The sequence below is a fragment of the Marmota flaviventris genome, chromosome 20, assembly GCF_047511675.1.
Source record: "Marmota flaviventris isolate mMarFla1 chromosome 20, mMarFla1.hap1, whole genome shotgun sequence".
In the NCBI taxonomy this organism is placed as follows: Eukaryota; Metazoa; Chordata; class Mammalia; order Rodentia; family Sciuridae; genus Marmota; species Marmota flaviventris.
This window is the reverse complement of record NC_092517.1, coordinates 8553997-8578300: the sequence shown is the minus strand read 5'-3', so window position 1 is coordinate 8578300 and position 24304 is coordinate 8553997. Positions and strand designations below refer to the sequence as shown.

At 43.0% G+C, this 24304-nt stretch overlaps 1 protein-coding gene across 2 annotated transcripts in view; it reads right to left on the bottom strand.

The window, feature by feature from the left end:
• Positions 1-24304, bottom strand: part of Cntn4 (contactin 4) — a 432714-nt gene that overhangs the window by 169167 nt on the left and 239243 nt on the right. For both annotated transcript variants that reach the window (XM_071605984.1, XM_071605985.1), the window contains exon 5: positions 2406-2603. In XM_071605984.1, coding sequence (XP_071462085.1) covers positions 2406-2603 — 198 coding nt within the window. The remainder of the gene's footprint in view (positions 1-2405; positions 2604-24304) is intronic.

Genomic DNA, 24304 nt, shown 5'->3' with positions numbered 1-24304 from the left:
ATCAAAGTCCATATTTCCCTGACTTCTGTAACTCGGCACCCCAAAACTGACCAAGTCACTGTAGAAACATTCTGTCCCAAATACACTTTGGGTAGAGGCCAGAGGAGCTGTGTTTTCAAATAATTTCTTACAAAGTAATTTCTGTCTTTGGAAAAGCTCCTTCGTCTTGGGTTCTGGAGAAGTGGCGATGATCACTCTCAACAACACTGGGAACTGGCCTGTCTCCTTTAAAGGGATGGTTGCGTGGCTTTACCTAGGGGAAATGCATCTTCGCCCCAACATACTGATTTCACATTTTCCATGAGGCTGGCAGGATGCTTGGGTCCAGCACAAAGACGGATGAAAACAGTGATCTTTGATGCTAATCTGGGTAAGGTGGGAAAGTGAGCTACTTAGAATTTAATATGGATATATCAGGTGAACATCGTGATAGAAAAATGCACTTAAAACCAGAAAACAGACGATTCTTCATGGGGGCCAAGGAAGAGAAGCTGTGTTGGGCCCTCACAAAGAATGTCTAAAATAATGTTTGCAATTCTTCCTTGGCAAACCCGGGCTGGGACACCATTTCAGCCAATGACCTTCCTCTACCCTTGGTGGCTACACCAGATTTCCAAGTGCATCTTGCTTTTCTCTTCTGTGACCTCCCTCTCTATTTACAAAGACGGTATTGACTCTCCAGAATGCAATTCTCTAAGGACTTCTCAGTGCTCCAGAAAGAAAACCCAATCTTCTCTTGAGGGCCTCCAGATCTGGCCCCTGACCCCTTTCTAAGCTCAATGTCAAGCAAGCTCTATCGACTCACTGTGCTCTAAGCAGGCTTAATTCTTTAAGTTTCCACAATATGCAAAGAGCTATTCACTGGCCTCAGGACCTTTGCATACGATGTGAACTCAGCCTGGCTTGTTCCACCAGCTGATCCTCATAGGACGGATTTCTTATCATCCAGGATTCAGTCCCTAGGTCCTGCCTCAGAAAGACTTTCCACAGAAAATCTTTTTAAAGTTGATATCCACCCCACAGAGCCTTCATTTCACCAAACTGACAGATTTACTGCTCTCTAAAATAATCTGATTTTTGTTTTTGTTTTGTTTAGGGTTATTTGTTTTTTGGGGGGTTTGTTTCTGCCAGGAGAATATGGGTACCATCAGAGAAGGGCCTTCTGGTCCTTGATTATCAGCCCACAAAGACATGGTTGTAACACAGCAAGTGCTAAATAAATATATGTTCAATAGATGACTAAACAAAAGACTGAAGTCTAAATCATTTGCACCCAAATTCCACAGGAGGGTCTACACTATAAGGATGCTCAGACCCTGTCTACACATCTGGTCTTGCTCTAAACTCCCTGTTCTGGGAGGTTCAGAGTCCCAATTGGGTTAAAAATTCATGGAGAGAGTTGCAAGCTTGGGAGATAGAAATCTGTGTTCTCATCTGGAATCTTCCAAGCCTGTCTCGTGTAAATTCAGGTAAGAAGTGGTGTCGTCCAACGAAAAAGAGCGCAGGGAGAGAGAGGGTTTAAAATACCAGGCTCTGCAGTCCATCGGACGTGGGTGCTGGGTGGGGATCCTGAGCCATGATTTTTCCACTGTGTGGCCTCGGATTTCATTGTGGAACATATCTCTCACTGGAGTTTAGAGAAGTAGCCTGATGTGGGGTGAGGGGCTGGGGTTGTGGCTCAGTGATAGAGAGCTATAGCCTAGCACATGCAAAGCCCTGGGTTCAATCCTCGGCACTATATAAAATAAAATAAAGGTATTGTGTCCAATTACAATAAAAAATATATATAGTAAAAAAAAAGCACGGGTGATTTATATACATTGTTAGGTCATTAAGCAATTAAGGTGAACTTCATATATTTTCTTGAAATAGCCTCATGATAGTGTGAGGAATTAAGACTTCCGTCTCAAAGGGGCCTCGTTAATTCTCCATCGGACGGCCATGGGAACTGGGACTCTAGCTTTATAAATCCAGATGTTACTTGGGATAATGGAAAACTTCTTTCAGAATGCTAAATCACATCGAATTGATTAATGAGCTAATTGCTCAACCTTTCACTCCAGTCTGCCTGTGTATACTAATTTCAGTGGGAGAGAAACAAGAAATAGATCCCCTTGTTATTTATATTCACCTAAGTCCACATTCCTTTCCTGTTGAGATGGGCAATTAGACTTCTAATTAGTTTTCCAAAATGGATTCAAGGGCTTCTTTCTCACACAAGCGGACAAAATATGGGTGCCAAATGAAGGAAGCATTACACTTTGAAGGTCTGTGTGCCAGTAACATGATATCATTACATATTCAGCCTGTGACTGAGTTCTCTCTCTCTCTCTCTCTCTCTCTTCCCCTCTTTCTTACATGCATACACCCACCCAGAATTAGCAAAATCAAGTTAGACAACTCACCGTCATTTCTCAATATCAGAGGTGTAGGCGGCCCCAGGACCTTGTGATTTGTCACGGTATTTGTAACCACACAGGTATAGTTCCCAACATCTGATTTTTCTACTTTGGCAATGTACAGATTCCCGGTCTCTTGAGACACAAAACGGCGGTTATCCTGATAGGAAGGGTATTCGTTGAAGATCCAGGCGTAGCTCAGCTCTGAAAGTAAAAGGAAGCATCATCATTAGAGATACGACTTTGGGAGACTTGAACTTGACCGTATTCAGGAAAGAAATGGTAAAGGTAGAAATTCACAAGGTTGCCCAGTGATTCTCCTTCAGCCTGTAAGACATGGATACAAAGTAATCACACCGTATCTTTGTCAGTTCACTAAGGTTTTTTATTTGTGGAGAACTAGAAGACACACTGAGAGCTGATGCAGAGAAGTCCAAACTTGATAGTTTGCTAAGTATGTACCAAGATCTAAGCACCTCTTACTAATTCTTAAACCATACACCCAGGGAATCTATAATCTTGATACGGTAATAGAACCCACCAGGAAACCAGTTCACACTTTCATTTCATAGGTAGTCACACAGTACACCAGAACACCACATAACTGCACCAAACTTCTGGTTTCCAATGCATTTGATAGTTTCCCGTTAACTGAGATGCTTTGACACAAAGGAACAAAATAACGCATCCGCACTCCTAGCCCTGGTTAGAGTCGGAATCCTACCCAGAGTCTCAATCTGTTCTTCTCCCAAGGTCTCCCACTATGGACCCAAATTCTGCTCTCTTCTTATTTATGAGGTTGAACATTCCTGCCTCATTTTAGTGACACAGCAGTTTAACATCACAAAAACACTCAAAAAAAACATCATTGCAAACGCTCCTTAAATCCACCTAAGCTGACGAGACGAGTTGACTCATCCTGCAAATATAAATCTGTATTTTAAAAAAATAGTTGGATGTGCTATTCTCTACGTAAGGGAGTACATGGGGGAATCCTGGGGACACAGCAATGGATTTGCAAATATGTACTCTTCCCAGAATTTCAGGGGGATAAATGTAACGGGCAATCATGCTTGAAAATGCTCTTTTGAAAGGTCATATTTTTCCTAGGGATTAGGTAAATGCTTTTTCTAAATGAACATATAACCCCACGCTTTCAATTTTTTTTAAAAAAAAAACAACAACAAATCCCTAAATGACAGTGAATTTGAATGACTTATTGCGGTGATCCCACATAGTCCAAGGAAACCCGACTTCTTCAGTGCCAGGCACCCCAGGATGGCTCTCTTAATGAACTCCAGGTTGTCCCAAGCTGAAAGGTGATAGTCCAGCTCCTGGCCCCGATTAGCCAACATTTTGTCTTAGATAATCACTTGGCACAGGGGACGGAGAAGGAGCAATTGGAACGCAAAGGGAACCTATGGTTTCATAAGGACTTGGCTGAGTTACCACGTTGCTCTTTAAAGTGATCCTGGGTTAAATTCCAAATGCACGGAGTGTCCTTGGAACTTGGTAGAAAGGCCACTTGAGTCTTGTAAAGAGAACATTAATTACCGCGAAAGGTATTTTTGCCGTTCAGTCCTTTCCATGAATCCCAACTGCAATTGACCTGGAGAACTGGATGGACAAGAGGAAATCCACTTGGCTTTAATGATCTGCTGTTGACATACAAAGGAGGGGTCTATGCCAGGTTGCTTTCCCTTTTATGCCTGGATTATAACATTTCCGCATGCATTGCTTTGGAGAGACCCAATTATGTTTATAGGAGAATAGCTAATCACTTTATTTATGCATGTGCCTGTAATTAGAAGTCACCCCATGCTGATGTCAAGAGGGTATTCAGTGTAAATAAACAAGTGCTTCCTAGTAAACTAGTCACTTCCTTAAGAAATAAAAATCTCAGAGAGGAGAAGCCTCTGTCCTAGGTCCTGAAGTATAATCACTGTGGCAGGCTTCCTGCAAGAACAGATTTGGCACAGAGACTAGGGACACGGCATGGGGGTCTCCAGCAAGCCCAGCCACCTCTCAGCACTTCAAGAAGCACACAGTCTGTCTCCTTATGAGCTCAAAGAGAGTTTTAAGTACAAATCAGCATCTCCAAAGCCACAAGCTAGAAGTCAGAAAGTAATTCACCAGCACAATATGAATCAAAGCACACGCCTCTCTGCAGAGAGTTGCAACGGATCACGGGCAACTGTACACGTCTTCCCTGAAGATGCTTCCTTCAAAACTTTTCTCGTGGGTGGTGGCTGCGGGGCTGTGGGGATTCTGTGGGAGGAGGCACCTACAGCATCTAGAAAGTGTGGCTCAGTGGTAGAGCGCTCACCTAGCATGCACGAGGCCCTGGGTTCAATCCTCAGCACCACATAAATGTAAAATAAAAATATTGTGTCCACCTAAAACTAAAAAATAAGTATTTAAGAAAAATAAAAAAGAAAAAGGCATCCAGAAGGTCAGACCCACGTTCAAAGTCTGAGTTTCGCAAAAGGGAAGCTGGGTAAACTCTGTCACTTTGAACTTCTGAATCCTGGAAATGGTGCTGATTTTCAACAGGTGAGAATCGTTGTGTGAAATGTCACCTGGAAATCTCTCAAGGGCTGAACAGAGCTCATCATGACTGGTTTACCCTTCACCAGCTGAATCATTACAAGAGTAAAAAAAAAAAAATTGTGAAGGAATCGTATTCCACTAGCATGCTACTTGAGCTATTGACAAACCAATTAATTCCTTTGGTCTCACTGTGTTGGGACTGAAAGGACTTGGTACTTTAGTGGGAGACATAAACAAACCTATGTGCACACTGTAGTGTTTCTCTCTTTCATCCCCAACCCTTTTTATGTTTTATCTAGAGACAGGGTCTTGCTAAATTGCTTAGGGCCTCGCTAAGTCGCTGAGGCTGGCTTTGAACTTGTGATCCTCCTGCCTCAGCCTCCCGAGTCTCTGGGATTACAGACTTGCACCACCACGCCAGGCATCCTGTGGCATATCATCAATTATAGTTTTTGCACACATATTTCCTGTTCTCTGCCCCCCACTTCCCAAAAGTTAAAGGGTTATCTGATCACATGACTTTGAGAAGCATTGCGTTATACAGATTAAACTTTTTTTTAAATTTTCTTTCAGAACTGGAAGGAGATCTCAACTTGCAAATGTCCTTGAAATTCCTTAGAGTGTTTAATTACTTAAACATATTTGATAATACCACCCCTACAACGCACACACACACACACACACATAGACACACACACACACACAAATTGATTTTCTAAAACATCCATTCATAGCTCACACAGATCAGCTGGGAAAATCCTGCACTAATGCAATTCAATCAAAAAAATAAGTAATAGAAGAAAAAAATAAAGCTGTTACCTGCATTACTTCAGTGTTTGAGAAAGTTATTAAATGGAACAGAAAACAACGAATTTAGCAATACTCTTCTATACTTCTCAAAAAAAAAAAAGCTAGAAGAAAGTATTTTGAAACTTTTTATCATACAGATATGAAAATACTTGAGTAGGTAGGGTCAGCCTGCTTCAAACATAAATCTTACCTGCCTTGACATATCACATGGTACTCTACAAATGTGTCCAATTTTTATGTGCAAATGTACCCCTGATAAATAAATTGAATAAAAAGTAAATAAACAAAAAGCCAATTCATGAAGGAGATAGAGTAGTAAAGAGAAATTAAAGTGGGCTCAGAGGTAGAGCCCTGGCCTAGCACGTGTGAGGAACTGGGTTTGATCCTCAGCACTGATTACAAAAAATAAAGAAATAAATAAAAAGTTTTGTGTTTTTTTAAAGAGAAATTTAAGAACGATCATGGATCAGCCAAATCCTGCTCAGATCTTTTAAAACATAATTTCCAGAACAGCTTTGAGGTGCCTCACCCGTTAGTGTAGCCTCGGGGATCTAGCTGTTCAGTAACAATACCTGTCCACGTTGTCCTGCATGATTAAGGGGCAGTGAATTCTCATGGTACCTTCTCTAGGGTCTCCTGGGGCCAAACTGGGCCCCTGGCCTGACTCCAGTATTTCCATGAAGTCAACCGGAAGAGTTCCCTGGAACTCTGCTCCAAAGAGAAGAGTTGATCTCCAAATTGGATAGAGAGAAAAAATCAAAAAAAAAAAAAAAAAAAGAAGAAGAAAGAAAACCATCCAATGGCAAAATTATTATATTGTAAGAATTTCCCAAAATTGTAATGAGGGAGACGTAGAGGGGCAGAGGCAGCCCGGGCAAGATGGCGAGAGAGGAGTTCAGAACAGGGTCAGAACAAGGAGCATGCAGAGGGTCTTCTAGTGAGGTCAACTTGGAGGACCCAAGTGGGGGAACCAGTCATGCTCCTGAGTGGGGGACCCAATAGAAAAACTAAGACAGACAAGTAGACGGAGGGGCCACCCATCAATACTAGTGAGGAGCATGTGGACAGGAGATAAGGTAGGAAGAATATTCCAGAAACCATAAAAAGAACAGGCCAGTAGCCCCCCTCGGGATTTCCAGCTCTGAGGCCCCTTCTCTTTGGAGAAGTCTGTCTCTGTCACTTTTGCAATAAAACTGCTTCTTTCCTATGTCTCTGGGTCCTGTTCTTCAATTTGGGGCTCAAGGAAGACCATGAACCCAGCACCCCTAGATGGTCACCGTGATAACAATATCACAATTTAACCCATTTTTGCATATGGCAAACCAAAAGAGACCACCGCCACGGTCAAGACGAGTATCAAAGATGAGTTTCAGAAGTTCAAGTTCGGACTTAGGAATGTACCATGAAGTTCTGAAGTTCAAAGGTCAGCCATAGGCTCTGCTGCTGACCTGGTGAAATCACGCTATGCTCAGGGCCGAGACTCCCGCACGCAGGCGACATCTTTCGCCAGGATATCAACTTGATTTTTCTTTACAGCAAATATCACCACTCGGAATAGTGTATTTTTACTTGTCGAGATGTCCGGGGCCATCACAGAGGAACCCATCATTCCTTCTTCTTCCTTTTGAAGGTATGAAAATTCTGGGACCCAGAGAGGGTCGCGCGGGGGCATGTGCCAGAGGCAGAGTGGGCAGCAACCTAGTCCTGACTGAGCTCCCTTTCCAGTGCTCATCTAGAAAACAAACGCTCTTGACATTTCACAGTCAAAAGAAGGACGGATAGACCACTCAGAGACAGTCCAGATTTCCCCTAAGAACCCAAATCTATTTTTATCAGAGCAAAACATTAATCCACTGGGTTACGTGAAATGCTCTTCACATGCTAGAAAAAAATAAAGCCAAGTAAATAAAACAAAATAAATTCTCTTCTGCTGCAGTGATCAAGAAAAAAAAAATAGATCCCACTCTGTTTGATTTCCTTAGGGACTTGCAGGCAATATTTATACTTCCTTAGACTTGACAGATTTCTTTTGATAAGTTTTCACACACTAATTGCTCTGGAAGTGACAGACAGTTTCTGTCCCCTTGGCAATTTTTAACAACCGAGTAAACAAATACTTGGAATGCAATATATTCAATAGATGCTGAGGCTTCTCATGCTCAGCGGAAAATACAGAGACTCATTCCACCATGATACTCCTGAAGACAGAAGGACCTAGCCAGGCTTTTCTGATTTGTAGCATCCAAAGCTATTGGAAGTTAATGTCAAAACTTCACTATGGTTGTGGAGTCTTATTTTCGATATGACCGGGTCAATGGGAAACTATTTTTAGCTATTATTTTTAAGAAAAAAGACACCAATTGAGCTATTTTCAAATGCAGGTGCTTGTGGAGCAAATAGATCCAAGGGCTATGTGTTCTCTGGGGGGGGGGGGGGTGGAATGAGCTTCCCTTTTCTTGACACCAATTTCTTTTTAGCATTTATTATGCTTTGTTCTATGGAGTTTTAGCCCCGTGGTAGTTAAGATGTCAGTTTTTAAATATGCTTTTCTTCAGTCCTCAAAGTTTTAAATATAAAGGATCCCTAGTCCAACCCTCTTCTTGTGATTGATCAGGAAAATAAAGTCTAAAGAAGTTACACGAGACGATCAGAATTGCACATTTGGTACCTAGCAGGGATGGGCTCATGGGGGGTAGCCACGGTGTTCAGAAGAGCTGGTTCTGTTAGGAAGTCGTATAACCCTCGTAAAATTTTATTTTGGACCTAGAAGAGGTTAGTTTTGCTTATCTGTAAACTGAAGGAGTAGGGCCAGGGGATCTCAAGTCTCTTCCAATACTAAAATTCCATAAATTCTACATGCATGCCATCCCAATCCAACTTCCTCATTTGATGCATTTGCTAGATAAGGAAATTAAGATCTAAAGAAACCGGGAATAACTTGCTAAAAATTGCATGGGTTCATTTTTGCCAAAATCAAGAACTAGAAAACACACACACACACACCCCATAAAGTTACTCAGTCGACTGGAGCTGCGTTGTACTTTGTAGAAGGAAAATACTGGAATTAATAATCAGGAGACTCCGATGCGAGTCTTTGCATTGCAACCAACCTGGGCTTTAACGAAACATTTTAACAGCATGAGAGAGTCTCGCCGTCTGTAACTAGTTCTGGCCGCACCTAAGCCCCATTGCACACAGTATTTGTGGGGTTGAATTCAAACAGGTATGATTCTGAAGAAGTCAATGTGAAAAATGCATTTTAAGTGATTCTCCAAATGAAATGGGAAACGTGAACACATTCGCTGGTTCATTTGACGGCCAAATATTTACCAAGTCCTAACTGTTTGGTAAAGCACTGAGTGGGTGCTCTAGCATACAGCTACACTGTCGAATGCTGGGAGGGGGGTAGGGAGATGGAGACTGGAACCAGTTAGCAGTTTCCTGGGCAAAAGAGGAGATGGAGAAGAATCCAGAAAGAGTCCTGGATTTGGTGTGAAGAGACAGGGCTGAGTTTTGAATTCAGTGCCCAGGGGGCTGAAAACGAATTTCTATTCCTGTTTTTCACCTGAACAATAGAATACTGAACAGAAAAACCAAGCCTTCTGGCGCAATGCCTGTAATCTCAGCCGCTCGGGAGGCTGAGGCAGGAGGATGGTGAGTTCGAAGCCAGCCTCAGCAATTTAGCAAGGCCCTAAGCAACTCAGTAAGACCCTGTCTCAAAATAAAATATATATTTTTACAAAAGGGCTGTGGATGGATGTGACTCAGTGGGTAAGCACCTTCTGGGTTCAATCCCCAGTACAAAAAAAAAAAAAAGAATTCCTTCTCTGCCTAAACCAAGAATTGCATTGATCACCTTTGAATGTAAACTCAAAGATTCTGCTGATATTTTTCCCTCTTACTCTCTAATAAAAATTACCTTCTTGTAAGTGGAATGTCAAGTGGCTTGTCTTTCTCTGACCTTCAGGAAGGGAAAAATGCCAGAAATTGTGAGTAATGTAAAAAAATTATATATAAGAAAAAAGAACTGGATCACAAACCTCAAGGACGAAAGAGCACTAGTGATTCTGCCTGCTGGGATAGCAAGAGCGTCCGAGTATGTGTTGTTGGGAAGATCTGTGAGCTATGCCAGGGGAAGAATGAGAGACTTGTGCTGCTGTGTCTTCTCTAGTTGGACTAGAACAGTAAATGGGGACTCTCCTCTAAGGAGCAATGCTTGGGGTATCAAGAGTGTGGGGAGGTGTCTGAGAGAAGCTGAAATCTGCAGAGGTGGAGAGGGGAGAGATACGGCACCTTCAATAATTAAAAGACGGAGAAAGGGGTATGTGATATCTCTAGACAGCTGTGACCCTCTACAGCTTAGGTCACTGAAATCATGGCTGCAGAATGGTCTGTGGCCCCTAGAATTTGGTTCAGGTGGGTCCCAGCATCCAGGAGGACCATTCAAGGTCCAGACACTGTCTTCATTATGTATAGGTCCTGAATAGAACAGGGATCGCATCTGTCTCTCACCAGGACCACACAATGCCACTCTGACGTCCATGGCTGACATTTACCATCCACTCTAGCAGGCACCAGATCAGAGTCCTTCTCAGTACAGTGCCTCAGGCCATCGCCTGCACACAGCCTGTGTTGGCACAAAAAGTGCAAACTTCTCCATACAGTGCAGGTTGATCTGAAGAGTCAACATACAAAATGGTCCAGACTCCAAAACTTTATGAGAACTGATAATAATGCCAGAGACTGGGGAAATTCCCCAACCAGACATGTCTCATGGCTGGGCAGTACACCCTGTAATCCCAGGTGCTCAGGAGGCTGAGGCAGGAGGATCAGGAGTTCAAAGCCAGCCTCAGCAATTTAGCGAGGCTCTAAGCAACTCAGTGAGACCCTGTCTCTAAATAAAATACAAAATAGGGCTGGGGATGTGGCTCAGAGGTTGAGTGCCCCTGAGTTCAATCCCTGGTACCCATTCCCCCCAAAAAGAAATGTCTCATGCACAAACTTATTCAAAAAATTGCATAAAATCACCTTTTGGGCCATGTATAGAAAGTGGATTTGGAATAGAAATGAATTTTGTGTTCAGATTTGGGTCTCATCTTTAAGATACCTTCTTATGTCTGTACAAAATGTTCCCCAATCTCAAAGAATCTGAAATCCGAAGACTTCCTGGTCCCAACCACTGCAGATAAAGGATATTGGCCCTGTACTAATTTTGAAGGAATGAGATAGTGACCACATGAAGCAAGGGTTAGCTAAAGCTGACTGCTAAATCTCAACCCAACCTGGTGGCAAGCATTTCTAAAAATTAGCCTCTAAGAGGCCACTCCCGTACTTAGTGATATTTATTGTTACCTGTTACCTGCTTGCCTATTATTGAATATTAAATATCACAGTCCTCGAAAATGGCTTACAAATTCCCTGATTTGACATGTGACTGGCTTTCTCCTCTCTACATCATGGGGCATTTTTCAAGGGCAAAGATTTTCTTTCGAAATCGGTGGGTATAAGTTAAGGAGTTGAACTTGGAAGCAATTTCAGACATCGGTATGATAATAAGTCAGATCCGAGTGGATGATGGTCTAGGATGTAAGATTCATGTGAATTCTAAAGGTAAATGGAAAGGTTTCCACTAAATCTTGTACCTGCAGCTCTTGCCTCAGGGTATATTACTGGATTTCCCAGGGGAGAGATTCTGACTCTCTTTTGCTCTTAGAAAGAACATGTATCCATGAAAAAAAAAAAAAGTTAAAGAAATATTACCTGGGTCTGGAACCAGTAAATTTTGCCTCCTTCAGGGGAAGAAGGTGTGCATTTTTTTAGACAGAAGAGCATGTTTCTGCTTGCGTGTTGAAGGTCTTAAATGGAAGGTGGAAAAGTAACCACACAGACAGATGAGACTTGACAGGTGAGTGCGTCTTCTTCCGTTTCTGCACGTTTTAAAAACAGTGCGAATCACATGGATGGTGGGTTTCCTTGAAATCTAAACACGGTTCCCAGATATGAGTCCTCAAGAGCTATCCAGGGAGAGCAATGGAGTGTCCACTACACGAAGGGGTTCCCAAGCCTGAGTGCAATGCAGACCCTTCTGAAGGGCTGTTGCAACCCTAAAGACTGAGCCCAGACGGGGACCCTTTCATGGTTAAGTGTGAAATCCTCCAGATAACACAGAAACTGCATCACAGTTAAAGAGAAACTATCCAACTTCAACGCTCAGCTCCAGAAAAAAAAAAAAAGTTATTTTTCTTGGATGGTAGGATGATGATAAAACTCAGATTTTAAATCAGACAATAAATTTTTTTTTCTAGCTCAAACCCTGGGGCTCCCTTCATAAAACCAATCTGCCAAATCCCAAATTCTCTCCAGGAAGCGGTGAGGTTCCCATTGCAGCAGGGGATGTATAATCTTCTCAGCTTCCAAGTACCCTGGATTTGAATATGTTGGAGGAGACCCAGCTTACCACTCCATCACTGGCCTAAGAAAGTCCTGCATTTTGCAAGATTCAGGCCAACCCACGCAGCACTGTCTGATGAATCCCGCTAAAGGGCAGCTCTGAGTCATGTCCTTCTGTCCCACACAAATCCTCCATGAGCCATCGCCTCTTGGATTAACTAAAAGGCACCAAGCTTGTTTTAAAAATCCTAGCATTGTAGGATCCCAGATTATCTAGTCTTAGCCTTCCATTCCAGAGAGCATCCCTCGGGCTTAGCTTAGCAAAACCCTAGAGAAGCTGCAGAGAGTCATGGGTTAATTTATTCATAGGATACTTACTTACTCTCTTAAAGGTCACTTTCAGAGGCAAAGAGAAGGCACAGAGGGAGGTCTCTGCCCTTGCATCGTGGCTTTAAGTGGAGAGAATTTTTCTCTCCTTTATTTATTTGCCATTTACAATTCGCCGCAAATTTGTCTTTTAAGAAAGGTTTGTACTGCTAAACCAGACACAGGGTGGCATATGCCTATAATCCCAGTGGCTCAGGAGGCTGAGGCAAGAGGATCGCAAGTTCAAAGCCAGCCTCAGCAAAAGCGAGGTCCTAAGCAGCTCAGTGAGACCCTGTCTCTAAATAAAATACGAAATAGGGCTGGGGATCTGGCTCAGGGGTTGAGTGCCCCTGTGTCCCCAGGACTGCCACCCCCCAAAATGACACACTGGTAATTAGATTTTTTTTTGTAGCACCCTACAAGCCTGTCTCAGAGCACCCTTCCAACTTCTGCTCATCTCAACCACTATATTTTACAAGGAGCCCTATTTTTTTTTCAGGTTCAGGAAATATATATGGCCTTTCCCTAACAATAAAATAATTATTTGATTATTATTTTATTATTTTTGCCTGAAAGCAATAACTGTACTATTTCACATGTGAAAATTGTTCTCCCTGAATTTAGATGATTCACTAGCTCCTTCCTCCTCCGCCCAGAGACTTGAGAACCACACACGCAGACAAGAATGCATATGGCGGACATCCACGAGGTTAAGAGGATAATTCTATCAAACGGCCCCTGGTGCTGACCCCCACATGCTTTCTTTGCCAAAAAGCAATTTACCTGCAGCCCTGCCTGGCCTCCGTGGACAGACTACGTCACATTCCTCAGTAAAGTACCTGTGACCTTCAGGAGACATGGAACCCCGAATTAATGTGGAAAAGAGGAGCCCATGTCACTTTGAAGAGAGAGACTTTTGTGACCCTTTTCACAGAGCAGAGCCAGGAAGATAAGGATAATTCCTCCTAATCATAGACCCAGTAAAAATGATCAAGAATCCAAGTAGAGCAGTCAGCATGGGCCCAGGTGACAGAGTTGTCATGGCAATGGGGACTTGAGACTCCATCACCCTGCTGTCAATCACAACTCAGGAGATTGGACCTGGCTGGCTGTGGGACCTGTTGGTTAACTGACTCACAGGATACTTACTTAGTCTCTTCAAGGTCACTTTCAGATGCAAAGAGAAGGCACAGAGGAGGGTCTCTGCCATTACACTTGGTGGCTTTAAGCAGAGAGGTTTCTTTTCCCCCCTTGGGTGGGACTCTCTGGAAACTTCTCTGGGATCCCCATTAAAACCAGAGTGTAGGAGAGGCACATCATCCCTCTCCTCTCTGAGAGGACCCCCTCTCTCCCCTGGAGAGTGTCCCCTTTCCCTTTCCCTCTCCCTCCACTGAACCCATTCCTGTTACTCTGAGGGCGTCTGAAATCTCTCCGACTTGATCTCAAGACCTGGGGTTGGAACAGGGGTCCTTGTTGTGCCCCAGTTCCTCAGTCGTCCCCGCTCTGTGACATTTTCCCCACTATCCTCATCCGCCTGTCCCCTAACCCTTTCACTAGACCATGGAGCCTAAATCAGAATCACTGAGCTCAGAAGAGGGCAGAATTCTGCAATATCAGGAACTCTCAGTTTTAAGTCAGAGTACCTAAGCCTTTCCCTTGCGGAAAAAAAATATATTTTAATGACTCTCTGGTGACAGTTTTACTCAGTTTACAAAAAGGCAGAAAGACAGATGATAAGGATTCCCTTATCCCACCCTAAGCCTATTTACCTGCCTTTCAGCACACTCCCAGTACAGGGACCAGGTAATACAGACTTTAGGGGATGGCCAGCTAAGGAATGGCTGTTTCCCAAGTTAACAAGTGGATCACAGGCCTCTACAGGGAACACCTAGAGGGGACTCTTTGAATAGCTTCTTTAATATCCCCCTAGGAGAACCCGCCCTTCTGAAACCCCTGTGTGTCTCCTTTCCTAGCAAAATAATAATAAACCCTCTTTTCCTTTTTTTTCCCTCAAAACTGCGCCCTCCTTATTAAAGTGGCATTGGGGACAAGGACCAAGCTTTCAGTAGCATGACCATAAGATAGGATCCACTGAGTCAGATTTTCACCTTGACCTTTAAGTGAGACTCTGTTTTATGAGTGAACCAGCAAACCTGCAACTTAATTCTCTCCAACTCAAAATACGTTGTGTGTGTGTGTGTGTGTGTGTGTGTGTGTGTGTGTGTGTTGGGTCCTGGGGATGGAACCTAGGGCCTCGTGCCTGCTACCACGAGCCACCGCCTCAGATTCTCAAAAGATTTGCATGTCTATGATCTCATTTGCTACAATTTTTAGAACATTTTTTTTTTTTAGACATTAGAGGAATAATTTTTTTTTTTTTTTTTAGAAATTAGAGGAACAGGGATGAGTTTCATTGGGGCATGTGAGATATAAGAAAGTGAAGTGAGCTATTCCCAGACCCCAGGAGAACTAGTGAAATTAGGATTGAGAATAAAATTGACATTTCTTAAAACCATGGCAAATATCTATGCTAGAAACGATTGCAATAACAATCGTCAACAGAGCCAGTGACAGGGTCACCTGGAGGTGGTTATCAGGACTGATGTGCCAGGCCTTTTGCTGAAGGGGTCTGGTAGAATCAGGACCACCTTGGTGGCAATTGTGTGCCACAGTATACCTACCCATCCCCACCCCCCGGTTTTGGCACTCAAGAGATGTTTGCAATTTCAGGGAACTCTGTGAGCAGATGAAGTCCCCAAATACCAAGATGTTCATGTCACTTCTATCAGCAGCCTTTGAAAATATTTCCTAAGAAAAGGCTACACAAAATTGCAAGGAATTGAATTTGTGGGTTTTTCTGTCACAGTATAATCAAAATCTGTCTGATTCCTTTAAGCTTAGCAACTTCTGGGAAGATAGAAAAAGAAAGAATTGTTCAGTACTGGGAACGAAAATGGATCCTGTGAAAGGATGAGGCGTTTTTGAATAACTAGCGGGAATTGTCAATTAAATGATAATTATTTACATTCTTAAAGGCTTCGAGCAGTTATATGACTAACTGAGCAAGCTTTCAAGTAATATAATCAACGCCTACACAAGTCACCAACTCACTGCCTCTTCAACAGATTATTAGACAATTCTATAGCCTCTTCAATTAAAGACGGGAACTAGGATTCAGAAGACTGACAAATTAAATTCTGAGCATAAATTAAACCTCAATCCAATCGGCTAAGAAAATACCAGCTTTCATTATAACCTCCCCACCTCTTCCTTGTAGTTGGTTAATGCTCCAGGTAAACCAGTTAATCAAAGCATTTGGCCAGGTGGTCTCTAAAATAGGAAACTGTCCTTCCTAAGGAAAAGGCTTTCTTTTTTTTTTCTTTTTCTTAATTTGAAAATTTTAAGCAAAAGCTATTCACTGATTTGCAATGGATAAAACCAGATCAGTTATCCCTGAGTTTGGCTTTCTGTGGTTTGCTACGAAAGGTACTCTTCTCAGACAGCTGGGTGCTATTTCTACACATTGCTCCTTAGGGTAGTGGGGTCTAAATACCTCCAAAGCCAGACATTGGGCCCCGGTGGGGACAGTCATATCACTGCATCTCTCAAGTTACTTATTGGTCCATTACGGATCCTGTGGCTTAAGAGAGCCAATATTGGATTGTTTGAAATCCAAGTGGAGTACCAAGGGCCTCTCCTGCCCCTGCTGATTTCAAGACCCGAGGCTGGGAGCACAGGGCACATATGGCCCAGTCTAGCGAGGCTCAGAGCTGACCCACAGGGAGAGAATGTCCACATTGGCTGAGCTCTTCAAGAAAGCCAACTTTGGTGAGGACGTGGGGGAAAAGCATACTCATACACTGCTGGTGGGGCTGCAAATTGGTGCAACCAATCTGGAAAGCAGTATGGAGATTCCTTAGAAAACTTGGAATGGAACCACCATTTGACCCAAATATCCCACTCCTGGGTCTATACCTAAAGGACTTAAAATCAGCATACTATAGGGACACAGCCACATCAATGTTCATAGCAGCTCAATTCACAATAGCTAAACTGTGGAACCAACCTAGGTGTCCTTCAATAGATGAATGGATACAGAAAATGTGGTATGTATACACAATGGCATATTACTCAGCTTTAAAGAAGAATGAAATGATGGCATTTTCAGGTAAATGGATGGAGCTGGAGAATATCCTGCTAAGCGAAGTAAGCCAATCCCCCCAAATCAAAGGCCAAATGTTCTCTCTGATAAGTAGATGCTGATCCATATGGGTGGGGGCGGGGCATGAGAAGAATGGAGGAAGTTTGATTGGGCAAAGGGGTGGAGGGGAGGGGAGGGGGCATGGGTGCAGGAAAGATGGTGGAATGAGATGGACGTCATGACCCTAGGTACATGTATGACCACACATGTGGTGCGACTTTACATCGCATACAACCAGAGAAATGAAAAGTTGTGCTCCATTTGTGTACAATGAATCGAAATGCATTCTGCTGTCATGTGTAACGAATTAGAACAAATTAAAAGTAAATAAATAAATAGAAAGCCAATGGGAAGGAACATTCTCATCTTTCATATAATCTGCTTTTCTTCCCTCTTTAAATCATTAAATCCCTTCATTCACAAACAAAGAAAATTCCTGAGAGGAATACGGTTTTGGCTCCGGTGACCAAAAGTATGTAGACCAATAGAAACCCACGCCATTTCCTTTTCCCCTAAGAGATGTTACACCTTCCCTCCCCCATTTAGTAAACACCTGGTTTTACCACTCTTTATTAGTCCCCTCGAGCTGCCCTTTGAAAAATACCCACATACTGATACCCAATTTGCAACTAGCACCTTTTTTTAAATTTTTTTAATAGTAGTTGGGTCTCAAAAATGGTGCCTTCTAACCAAAAACAAAGTTTTGCTACCCCCTCCCCCCGAAAAAATGTAAGCTTCAAAGAAAAATCCAGGTGGGAAAAAATAATAAATAATAATATCTCCTTGACATCTAAGCAAAATCATGTTTTGTGTTGTGTTTTAAATAAATATCTTTACTTCGGGTGACTCTAACTGGCCAACCATCGACTCTAGTATTTGGAGCTAAAATATGCCTGGACCTGAAATCTTGTTTGGCCACTACTATGAAAGTGAAAATTTACTTAATTTACTCAAGTCTTAATTTCTCATCTGCAAAATGGGCTTAAGAGGACTTAACACTTCCATTGGGTGGCTGAAAGCATCAAGGGCAACTCCACAGGCAAAGTGCTCATTATAATTAGCACAGGGTCCAGAACACAGCAGCACTCAATAAACAATGCTTAGTATTATCACCCACAAGGCAGAGACGATGAATGGAATCGTTGGAAGAAATGCATATTCATTTAGAGTCATCCTAATGATCACATTCAAATCATCTACTCATATTAAAAAGAATAGTTCAGGATCTAAAATGAATAAAGCCATGCTGGTCTCTAACTCTCTATAGTACTTTATTTTCTGAAATCATTTTCATTGGGTTCCTCTCGAAGAGGTCATAATATCGACTGTCTAGATAATAGTAAGAAAAAGAGTAGGAGAAACAGGGAGGAAAAGCGACTCACTAAATCCGAACATCAAATAAAACCAGGCCAGAAAATGAAACCCGATCATCTCTCCATAATGCTCATTTTGCTAAGAAATCAAAGTAGCCAAAATCATAACTTAACCGTTACTATGTTCTCACTTTCTAAAACCTGAGATTAGAGAATGCAATAATGAATTGAAGTGTGGCACGTGATTAACCATTTGGGGGCAATGTAGCAGTCAAGTTATACTTAGAGGTCATGCATTATAGATGATAGCCGGAAAGTACCTTAGGAAGAAAAATAAAATCTGTCCCACATTTCCCTTTGTCAGAAGCAGGGAATGGAACCCAGAGAAGCAATGAATGATAAAACAACAAGCAAAGTTGATAAATCGTTGCTGGGCAGGAGTAGCGGAGAGATTTTGACTTGACTCTGGGGCTTTGCCTAATTGGTATTGGCCAGGCAGAGTGCTGTGTTGTTGGGGCTTTGAGCTCTAATGGATATGTATGTGATGATTGACAGGGAGTAAGGGTGGGTGTTTGTCACAGGTATGAAGAACAGAAGGCCACTGTTCTGTGTAAATGCATAGGAGGCTAGGATAGGGACATGAGATCCCGCCATGCATGAAGACGTATGTGGTGGTGAGCACAGGTTCTCTCCTCTCTGTTCCTACAAAATGTAGAGGACTCAGCCAGGAGTGACGGTGGTGCATACCCTTAATCCCAGGGGCTCAGGAGGCTGAGGCAGGAGGATCGTGAGTTCAAAAACCAGCCTCAGCAAAAGTGAGGCCCTAAGTAGCTCAGTGAGACCCTGTCTCTAAATAAAATACAAAATAGGGCTGGGGAGGTGGCTCAGGGGCTGAGTGCCAAAAAAAAAAAATAAGTAGAACTTCACAATACGGATATTACTTGACCAAATTCAGTGTGTTGTCATGAACACTTCATTAAATAATCTTGGCAAAAAGGTTAAATAATCTACACGTGGACCCATGCTGAGAAACTGTCCAGTAGCATCCCATAGAGATAGATGAAGATGGTTATGGAATACAAAAAAAAAAAAATCACACATGCTACCAGATCTTATACCAACAGGAAATCCTTCCTTTATGCAGATGAAAAGAAAAGTTGATTATCCTTCCTTAATAGCGTGGCAACAAGACACAAAAGGGGCATTCTTCACTAAATGTCAGTAGATACATTTTAGCAACCTTCGATTTCAAGCTTTTTGTCTGTCACTTTAAGCGGGCTAACTGTTTGACAGATGTTCAATAATTGACACAGCTTATCTTCTGCTCCCAGGCTCCTTTCTTAAGCGATTGCCAGCATTTCCAGTTGCCATGGCAACTGTAAACACTGATGATTATTCCAACATGCCAAGGGGATTTAAACACATTCTTTTTTTAAAAAAAATATTTATTTTAGTTGTAGATGGACATAATACCTTTATTTTATTTGTTTTTATTTTTATGTGGTGGTAGTGGGAGGCGTTGAACCCAGTGCCTCATGCATGCTAAGCAAGCACTCTACCACTGAGCCACAGCCCCAGCCTTAAACACATTCTTAAAAATTCCCTTGGCAGTGGGGGTGGGTCTATCTGTCCATCTCCGGCAAGAGAGAAAATATATAATTTAAATTCCCCAGTTATTATATTTATTACGGCTAAACATACAAACCCATTTCTATAGCTGTGCATAGGTGGCGAGGTTTTTTCCTCCCACTTAGTAAAAGAAGTTGCTAAGAATGGAGAAACAGTTTGCTCCAAGGTAAGGGAGGGAAGAATTTATTTAGATAAATGAAATAGGAAATAACTTGGTACAGAGCATTGTTTCACGTGACCTAGGTGCAAGTTCAAGGCCCTTGGGTTCAAACCTCAGTGGTTCCAAGGGTAAACCTGGGATGATGATATCTGTCGTAAGCACATGCACAAGGAACTGTAACATGCAAACAAAAACTGGTCCACTCTCAAGGAGAAAGTGAAAATAAATGGAAAGACGGTAGCATTTTCCACAGGTATTTCAAGTGATTGACATATCTTCAAAATGACTCTTCCATTTCCCAGGCTAATGTATTAATTAAAAAAAAAATGATGGCGCACGTTCAGAACATAGAAAGATGTCGTGTAAAATTCTCCATTTATGGCTTCTCATGAGAAGCCACGTGGCCAGGCGATTGTGAACCTGCTATTTCTCTGGGGTCCATAAACTGGTCTGTGATGACAGACAGTGAAATTAATTGGACATCACTTTCCTATGTTCATACATGAATACACCACGGTCAACCACAAGAATGGGAAGTGATACTCCATGTATGTATGATATGTCAAAATGCACTCGGCTGTCACGTACCACTAAAAAGAACAACAGCATCAAAACTCCTACCTGAGATGAGCATTGGCTTCCTGGGGAAGGGGGTTTGCAGAGCTCCCCCTAAGCTGCTTTAGCTAATTCACTTACACTATTGCCTGAGTGGCCCTAGGAAATAAGTCTGTGAACTTAGCTGAACTGTCTTTTATTTTTTGGTACCAGGGATTGAATTCAGGGGCACTCAGCCACTGAGTCACATCCCCAGCCCTATTTTGTATTTTATTTAGAAACAGGGTCTCACTGAGTTGCTTAGCAGCCTTGCTTATTATGAGGCTGGCTTTGAACTAGCCATCCTCCTGCCTCAGCCTCCTGAGCTGCTGGGATTACAGGCGTGCGCCACGGAGCCTGGCTGAACTGCTTTCTTACATTACATACATTCATAAAGTCAGTCCTGACTTCTGTCACTCAACCATTTTGTATCAATTGATCTTGTATGAAGCAGGGGGGCAGCTCAGGTCCCGGCCCCACTCTGAGGACCAGGGCTTCTCCATGCTACCATCAGTGACTGCTAAATTTCTGAGGTACAGCCACAGACCAGGGCAAGCTTAAATGGAAAGCAAGAGGACCCCCAAATCTACCAAGAACTTATTTTTTTTGATATCTAAGGTATTTCCCTTTCTTAAAAAAATTGAGGCAAAATATACATAGAATCTACCATGCCAACTATTTTTAAGCATATAGTTCAATGGCTTTAAATGCATGCACACTGTTGGGTGACCTTCAACATCATTCATCTCCAGAAGTTCTTTTTATAATCCCACACTTCAATCACTTTGATCACTCATTCAACAAACAGTGTGTGCCTCTTATGGGTCAGGTGTTCTCCTAGGCCCTAGGAACACAGCAAGACAAGTTTCCTGAAATCTGCTCCCGAATCCAAGATGGTGAATCCTCAGGTTCATGGTCGACATGCCCTCCATCTTGAAATAAGTCTTTGGGGATGGGGACCCAGGACTTCAATCATAAGATGATAATTGGGCATCACTTTTTGGTACCGACCCCCACCCCTAGCACAAACCTGGTGACCTCATCCCAATTTTGCTCCAGGAAACATTTCTCCTCCATGTTCAGGTGCTGTCAGAGTGGGGCTCGTCTCCAGCGGGCCCCAGGAACAGACCCAAGTCCTCTGTCAGCCACATAGCCTTTCTCTATCCTGCACCACTCCTGTGCCCTCCCTTCACCGTAGTTCAAGGATGGACACGTGACTCAAGTTGACATATGCAAGACAATTGTGAAGGTCTTGCTAAAATTTCTGGCAATGAGACCATTCTCTTTCTGCTGGGTTACCAGGTAGCAAGAGGCAGCTTCAGGAGCACAGAGCCAACAGACAAGAGCCTGTCCTGAAACAGTCACTTGAGAACGAACATCTAGTGGCATCGAATGGGAGTTTTATGCCAATACATTCCCATTATTTGCAAACCCCATTGCAAATAGATTCTGGCAGTTGGAAATAAATGGCTCCTGACGGACAGAACAATTAGATGACACAGTCTTGAAGAGTGTCCTATCATCAGAAGCATCCAGCAGGCAACTCTGGGGCGACTTTGGAAAGTAGGTTCTCAAAGTCTACCTTCTTCATTCTGTTGAAAGCAAAAATCAGTCCCCCTCTCCTCCAGGAGTCCTGTTCCTGCCTTACAATATCACCGACTTTCTGCTTTGATACTTCTTATTCAGATTTTCCCCAGCCTCATTCTAACTGAGAATCATGTCATCTCAAAGACTAGGATGGTAGGGGCAGTGCCACACCCTGCCAAGGGCGGCCCAAAGCGGTGCAATCTTGGCCAAGCCACTTGAATTCTCTGAGTTTTTAGGGTCAAAAAAAAGTAAGCGCCCTGGGACAGGAGAGCTGAGCTCTTCTGAAGGTAGGAGAGGACAAAGGGATCATGGAGAGAAGGTCTTTCTCTATAAGAGCTCTGAGCGCAGCATTCGGCGTTTACCTGATATAAATATCACCCACGAGTTTGCACAGGGCAGACACAAAGGGCTGTGAGCCACAGATGGCCCAGAGTGTCCTGTCCAGGAGGGCATGTGGCTGCAGCAGGCAGGGCTGAGGTCTGCACAGAGAACTTTTCCAGGCAGCTTCAAAAGCACAAAGCAATCGCCACCTGATGTGTCAACGGTAGCTACAAAGGACAACAAGATTTGAGACTTCCCCACAGCCCTTCAGATGGCAAATTGCTGGGTGGGACACCGATCAGCTGACCTCCTCTGCTGGTGCCTGGCCCTGGGTGCACTTGTTCTGCTGAAGGCAGGAGCCTGAACCTTTTTGTGCTTCATAAGCTTCTTAACCAAGACCTGAAGGGCGGGGGACTGATCTAGGTGCCTACTTTCCTCTCTGCTTCGGGAAGACTGCACGTTCCCATTTCTGAACTCTATGGGGATGGGTGCCCAGGTCACTAGTTTAGCCAGTACAAGAAAGAGGCCTGTCTTTTTTTTTTCTTGGTACCATTTGCTTTTTCTCTTGTGAGTATGTCCCAGAGCTGAGAAAAGCAAAGATACAAATGAAAAGATTCAGACCAGAGAACTGTGGTCGACCAGCTGTCTCTACCTAAAAGCCAGGACAGACTTGAGAAGGGGCATCAGCTTACAGTCTCCAAAGTGGTATCTGCAAAGCATTATGGATTGCAGTTCAACTGAAGGTAAAGACGCATTACCTGGTAACGCCAGGTGGACCTTGTTCGGGAGATAATGGGATTAAAAAAAATTGGGGCAGACGATTTTCTCCAAATCTTAGCACTGTAAATCTCCAAGAGCATGTCCCAAATTTTTTAAATTAAGGAACATACCCCCATTAAGGAACCGTTGATTACTAGAGACAAAAAAAAAAAAAATAGAAAGAAAATTCCATAATGTCATGGTGACTTAGACACCATGCATCATTAGCTCAGCAGTCTGTTGAGATTCTGAAGAAGCCATGTTATAAGAGATCTCAGTGGAGGAGAGATCAGAAGAGGTGTGAACCCCATCAGAGCTGGGAGCATGAGGCCCTCAAAGGCAGATCTTGGTTCTGAAATCAGCTTGGCTTTAAGACACTTCCTTGGCATCAGCCTCACTCACGTGTGTGCAGTAAGGACAGTAATTGTACTTTTTTCTCAGGATCATTCCCAGCACTTTACCTCCCTGACTTTTATCAACAAGCCTGTCTGGCACCACAAGTCCTACCTTCGAAAGCTGATTTTCAAACAATATAAAAAGTCTCTTATAGGGCTGGGCTGTGGCTCAGTGGCAGAGCGCTCGCCTGGCACACGGGAGGCACTGGGTTCGATGCTCAGCACCACATAAAAATAAATAAGTAGAATAAAGTCACTGTGTCCACCATCAACAACCAAAAGGCCTCTTACCCCACATTGTTTTGTACCCGGAGTTGGTGGGTCAATTGAAAAAGATGGTACCAGTGAGAAGTCATTAAAAAAAAGTCATAATTACAGCTTCACCACTGGATGGAACTAAACCCATTTATTATCAGTGATAGATCTGACTTATTTGTACATGGTGTGTTTATGTTACTTCATTCATAAAATCACTTATTACTTAGACAATTAAATTTATTGTTCCTCAGCATTTGGCTGTAAGGCCACTGTGTCCCTGAGCATTAATCTATTTTCTCATCTGACTATTGGCTGGGTGTTACTTTCACAGAAACTACCTTCATTATATTTCTCACGCACCGCCGACTCTCATTCACAGCTCAACTCCTGCTAGAAAATGACTTGTAAAGAGAGGAGGCAGGGTCATGCGAGGGTCTGAGTTATAACTGTTTTGTTTAAAAATAAGCTCTGCGCCTGTCTTGCTCCCTTCCTCTCACACTCCCGCCCCATCCCTTCCTCCTTCCCTTCCTTCCTCCACTCTCTCTCTTCCTCCCTTTCCTCCTTCTGCATTC